Source organism: Leuresthes tenuis, unplaced genomic scaffold (assembly GCF_036924035.1).
Source record: "Leuresthes tenuis unplaced genomic scaffold, fLeuTen1.0.hap1 SCAF_19, whole genome shotgun sequence".
In the NCBI taxonomy this organism is placed as follows: domain Eukaryota; kingdom Metazoa; phylum Chordata; class Actinopteri; order Atheriniformes; family Atherinopsidae; genus Leuresthes; species Leuresthes tenuis.
In genome coordinates this window covers 19,222,585-19,227,736 of record NW_027325373.1, presented here as the reverse complement: position 1 = coordinate 19,227,736, position 5,152 = coordinate 19,222,585, and the positions used below count along the sequence as shown (strand labels likewise).

The window sequence follows — 5,152 nt, the reverse complement described above, 5'->3', positions numbered from 1 at the left end:
TTTACATCTTCCCATCAACACCTCACTTGTTTTCCCTTTGAAGACAGAGAGTTAGAAACTGGTTGAACTGCATAGCAAAATATTTTGGAGGTACTTGAGGTACTTTCCTGTCATAATAAGGACTGCCTGTACAAAGGCCTTGTGGCTGATCAAGAAAAACCACCTGTCAGTAAATCAGGATGTATTTGCGTGTATTTCTGACATTAACAATGTGGTGCTTCTCAACAGACTGACCTCAGTGAACCCAAGGTAACTGATGAACAAAAACATTTCGAAATCCAAGTTTTTGTTGGCTGCTATTTAACTCATAAATCTGTACAGATGTGAGGACCTCAGCTCTGGCCGAAGCTGCATCAGAAATGAAGACAACAGAATACACATCTTCAGTGTGATTTATTTAGCAAAATATGACCTCCCCTTTCACTGGATCCCACCACAGGGTGTTCCAATATTACAAAAAATATCACATCTCAGTTTTATTGATTTGCTGTGAAAATAAAAACAATCAAAAAGCTGAGAGCGAGATGTGATTTCAACATTCGTTCAAGAAGGAGTGCTAAGACACATTTTCAACACTTGTCATCTGGCCTCCAACATGTCTGCTCACAGGACGGTAAAAAGGGGAATATAAGCTAAACATCAAAGTCTGAGATCCTGCTTGAAATAAATACAACTTCTCAGTAGGAATAAGCTAAACAAATCATCACAAACGATGGGGCAGTTTAGTGTGAACGCTGTTTCAAGCTTACATGCATCTCTTGCAGGGAGAAAGCGACTGAGACCAGAGGCTGCAGCTCGCAGCCGTTTCTCTCACGCTACTTTGTTTTCTGCACTAAACTGTCACCGTTTGCAGAGAAAATCCTCAACGTCTAAGAGCTTTCACGTCCAACCATCGATTTGCTGAAGAACACGGGGCAGCAGATCACCTCAAAGTGCTCTGTTGCAGATGTATCCCAGTAATGTGCAGACATGCAAGAGCCACGGGTCCTCTGAACTTTCGGAGTGGGGACCGACTTGAAATCGCAAAGTTAAAACAAAAGTGTAAAGATGCTCTCAAGTCAAAATCCAGAGCTTGTACACTCGCCCCCAGTTTAACTTGAAATCTGTCTGAAGTCAGAGGAAGCAGCAACTTGCCACATTTAAACTGAAAGTAACAGTGAAACATTTTTAGTAATGTGCTTATTGTCTTTCTGGCTGAGAAAACGGACACGACTGTCATGTCTGCCGGCTAAACACGAAGCTACAGCTTAGCTTAGCATAAAGACTGGGGAAGCATGTAACCTGGCCTTTAAAAAGGTAACACACCCACAGCTTTAATGCTCATTAGTTATTGTTAAATAAGTGTAAAAATGTGGTATAAAAACAATGATTTATCCTATCACATTGTCCTCTTTGTCAGTTTTTGTTGGTTCCATTGAAATTGGTCCCAAATGAATGATGAGTGCATGCTTAAAATTTTATTAAAATGTATTAACATTTAAGATGAGCTCTTGAAGGGCTGGTAGCTGCATTTTGCTGCATTTTGCTACCTTTGCGTGGAGCCACGCCAGATTTTCCCAACTGCTCTGCTCTTAATGCGAAGCTAAGATAAATAGCTGCAGCTTCACATTTACAAGGGTTGCTACAATCCTCTCATTTCACTCCCTGCCAGAAAACAAACAAGCCTAATTCCAAAAAATGTGAAACCATTCCTGTAAACATGAAAGTACATGGTGTTTTACTGATATCCAAGAGCGGCTGCGGATCCAAGTCTTTGACTGTAGAGAGCATAGTGGGGGTAGTATGGACCTGTGGTGGGCAGAGAGTGCAGGGAGATGGAGGACGGTCCAGAGGGGAGATGGACCTTGCTGTAGGGATGATAGCGAGCTAAACCCAGGCTGTGGGGAGCCCTGAGAGACAGAGAGCTGGGCATGGCGCCTTGGCTGCTCTGGTGTGGGAGGTGAAGGTGGCAGGAGGCGGGTCCAGAGGAGGAACCAGAAAGCAGCTTACTGTCCATCCCTACAGGGAGAGCCGTGTGGGTGCGGAGGTGAGACAGGAGTTCATCTGAGGTGGCGAAACGCTTGTCGCACGGCCCTCCGGCAGACACCCAGTTGCAGGCGTGAGGCAGGGGGTCGTTGGGGAGCATGAAGCCGTACGTGTACAGCGGGTGAGAGAGGGATGAGGTTACGCTGGATGACAGGGAGCTTTGGTGGAGGGAGTGAAGTGGATGGGAGGGGTACACCAGCGGGTAGCTGGATTTGAGGGCGGAGGAGGGGTCATGGATGCAGGAGTTGCAGTTGCTTCCGCCAAGATGGGACACACTTGGGTAGCTCAGACAGTACGGATCCCTGCATAAACCCTGCATGAAGGAGGGGGGAGAGGCGCCTGTGAGAGGGCTGGAGCTCGGATGTTTTCCTCCCATGCTCCCCACGCCGAGGCTCTGCTTCGATGGGTCCAAACCTGGAACAAACTGGGACGGGTAGCCTGCATAGCCCCCCATGACAGATCCATGGTAGCCCATATTAGAGGAAGGCAGGGAGAAGAGTGGCTGGCTGGTCTTATAAGGAGAGATGGGTGTAATGTGTCCGGGGCCGTGGTTGGGCTGGGTGGGCTCAGCTTTACCTCCATCGTGGTTGGAGCCACCGTCAGAGCTGCTGTTGCTGCAGTTTGTGCTGGCCCGTACGTGGCTGGAGTTTGCATGGTGTGGACTTTCAGACCTGGCCTTGCTCACATCAGCGTCTTTTTTGGGATTGTTGTTATTGCTGCTGGCTGTGCTGGTGGGACTGCCGTGCTCATGTGCAGCTTCACCACTGGGAGTCTGGGACTGCGAGGTGGGCTGTCCACCGGGAGAATGGCTGTGTTTGTGGTGCTGCTGCTGCTGCTGAGCATGTCCTGGAGGGGTGCTGCTGCCTCTAGAGCTGGGCGAAGCAGCGTGGGGTGAGTAAGACTGCTGGCTGCTGGTCGAATTTCCATTAGTGGTGACATTATTGCTGCTGGGTACCCTGAACCCGACTTTATCGCTGCTGGAGCTGCTGGTGACTCCATCTCTGCGACCATCTCCACTGCCTTTGTTGTAGGGCTTGAAGCTGGATTTGTCCTCCAGGGAAGGGCGGTGCTCCCCAAGTTTTAGGCTGGGAGCAGACGACCGACTGCTGGGCTCCTTGTCACTTTGGCTGCAGGAGGAGCCCAACTTGGAGGAAGATGGAGGGTCGGGTTTACCAATCTGAGAGCATGTCTGAGCCAACAAAGCCAGGGGACTCTTCTTAGCATCCAGCTACAACAAAGTCAGAGATTCAAGTTATTTTCTTTTCTTAAAGAATGTGCAGCACACTGTAAAATGCACATATAACTAAAGTAGTGCACAGCTGTTCTCAGTGGATATTGGCCTGTAAGCCAATATAGCATTATGCTTCACTGATTCGACAACAAAAAGTTAGAAAACAGCGGAGAAATGCAAGATGTAGGCGAGGGGAACACCGTTAAGCTTTGAACAAAAGAAAAATAATCAGTACTTTGAAGCAATAACAAAGCAGCCAAATAATGGTTTGTTTTTCTTTGCCGTCTATCTGAGTCTGCCCTTCAGGTTTTTGTTCAAACAAAGGCAGACATTTGAAGACTTCACTGCTGGCTCTGTGAAGTTGTGAAGTCATTTTTTTTATTTGCATTTCAGTCACAAACAGCAGACAGAAAAAAAAAAAAAAAGATTCGGCAAATAAAGAGCCAAACAAGGACTCCACGATCAGAGAAAGTGCTCACTAATTTAGTCAATTTACGGACTATTTGCTTTTCAGATTCAATAATATTTAATCGCAGTGATTTCTTGTGTTGGTTATCTTGATTGAAACCCAGTGACCTATTATGCAATTGTACACTAACAAAGCGAAGCAGAGAACATCAATCACACACAATAAAACAAATAAAAAATCAAATACATGTATTATTATCTTTCCTGCTAAAGAAAGCTTCCCCACTTTCAGGTGTCATAACTAATCTTTTTATTTCCCCCTCACCGTTGCAAAATCACAAAGACAATCCTATCTATGTAATAAAAGTCTAAAATGGTGCAAAAGTCAGTAAATACCTCGATGCTCACTGGTGCGGAGGTTAGAGGCTGTAAATATTCCGGGTGTAGCAAGTGTCCAGTGTGCGCAGTCAACATCTTGATAACTCGGAGAGGAAGCCGCTTTGCCTGCCGAAGTGGGTCCAGAGGGGTCAACAAAGAGACCGCGGCACCGGGACGACAATTTTTAGAGTCCTCACTGAGCTCGATCCGCTGACAAACTCGATCCGCAGGAGATACTGTAGGAGGATATTTCATTTGAGATAAAGCGCTGCGCTTTAGTCTGTGCGTTAGTCCAAAGATGCGACGCGCTAATGTAATCCAAGCGGACGGAAACGCAACTGAGCGACCTTAGATGTCCCGGAGGACGGAGAAGCCACTTGGACCCGGTGCGCTACTTGGTTTGAAGCATCCTCATGTCCGACGGGGATCCTGCTCCAAATTCAACCCCCCCAAAAAAAGTCCACAAAATGTCACAGTGTCCTTTATGTCGACGCGAAAAATGCCCGTCACAGAACAGTCTGTAGAATCCGAGTGATCAGAGGAAATGTTCCAGTGCGTGTCTCCAGTCCGGACTTCTGCGGCTCTGTGATCACGACGGGTTCACTTCAAAGTGCAGCAGCCGCTGTCTGTCCGCTGGGTGGCCGCATCAGTAATGAGCGGGGCGGGGCGGGGCGTGCGTGCGAGCGTGCGTGCGTGCGTAAAGGCGGAGCGACGTCAGCGTCAACAATCCTCCTACCTCAATGGGTCATAAGGTACTCTCAAGTGTTACGAGATGTTGGTATGCAAATATTTTTGCACAATTTTTTAAGATTGTTATGCACCCACTGCTTTTAATGGAAAACGGAATGATTTTAGACATTTAATTCTATGGAAATATTTCAAATGTTTGATGAAACCTCTGACTCTATTTAAATGATCAAAGGCTTTGAGACAAGGCTTTGAGACCTCAAATTTAATCTCATATATGTCATTTTACAGGCTTATAGGCTGTGTTTTTGTTGTGGAAATGAAAGTAGCTACAATGCTACTATAAACATAGCAGACATTTGAAAATTATAGTGACATAATAGGTTAGGGTATAACTTTCTGCCATGTTATAAGGCATTTGTA

General features: G+C 46.5%; 1 protein-coding gene across 1 annotated transcript; it reads right to left on the bottom strand.

Annotated features, from left to right (window-relative positions):
• Positions 1-376: 376 nt before the first annotated feature.
• Positions 377-4,641, bottom strand: LOC140277225 (zinc finger protein 703-like). The gene is made up of 2 exons (XM_072372179.1): positions 4,061-4,641; positions 377-3,253 (listed from the first exon to the last, which is right to left on the bottom strand). The coding sequence occupies exons 1-2, from the start codon at positions 4,295-4,297 to the stop codon at positions 1,718-1,720; spliced, it is 1,773 nt and encodes a 590-aa protein (XP_072228280.1). The 5' UTR covers positions 4,298-4,641; the 3' UTR covers positions 377-1,717.
• Between the last annotated feature and the right edge of the window lie 511 nt (positions 4,642-5,152).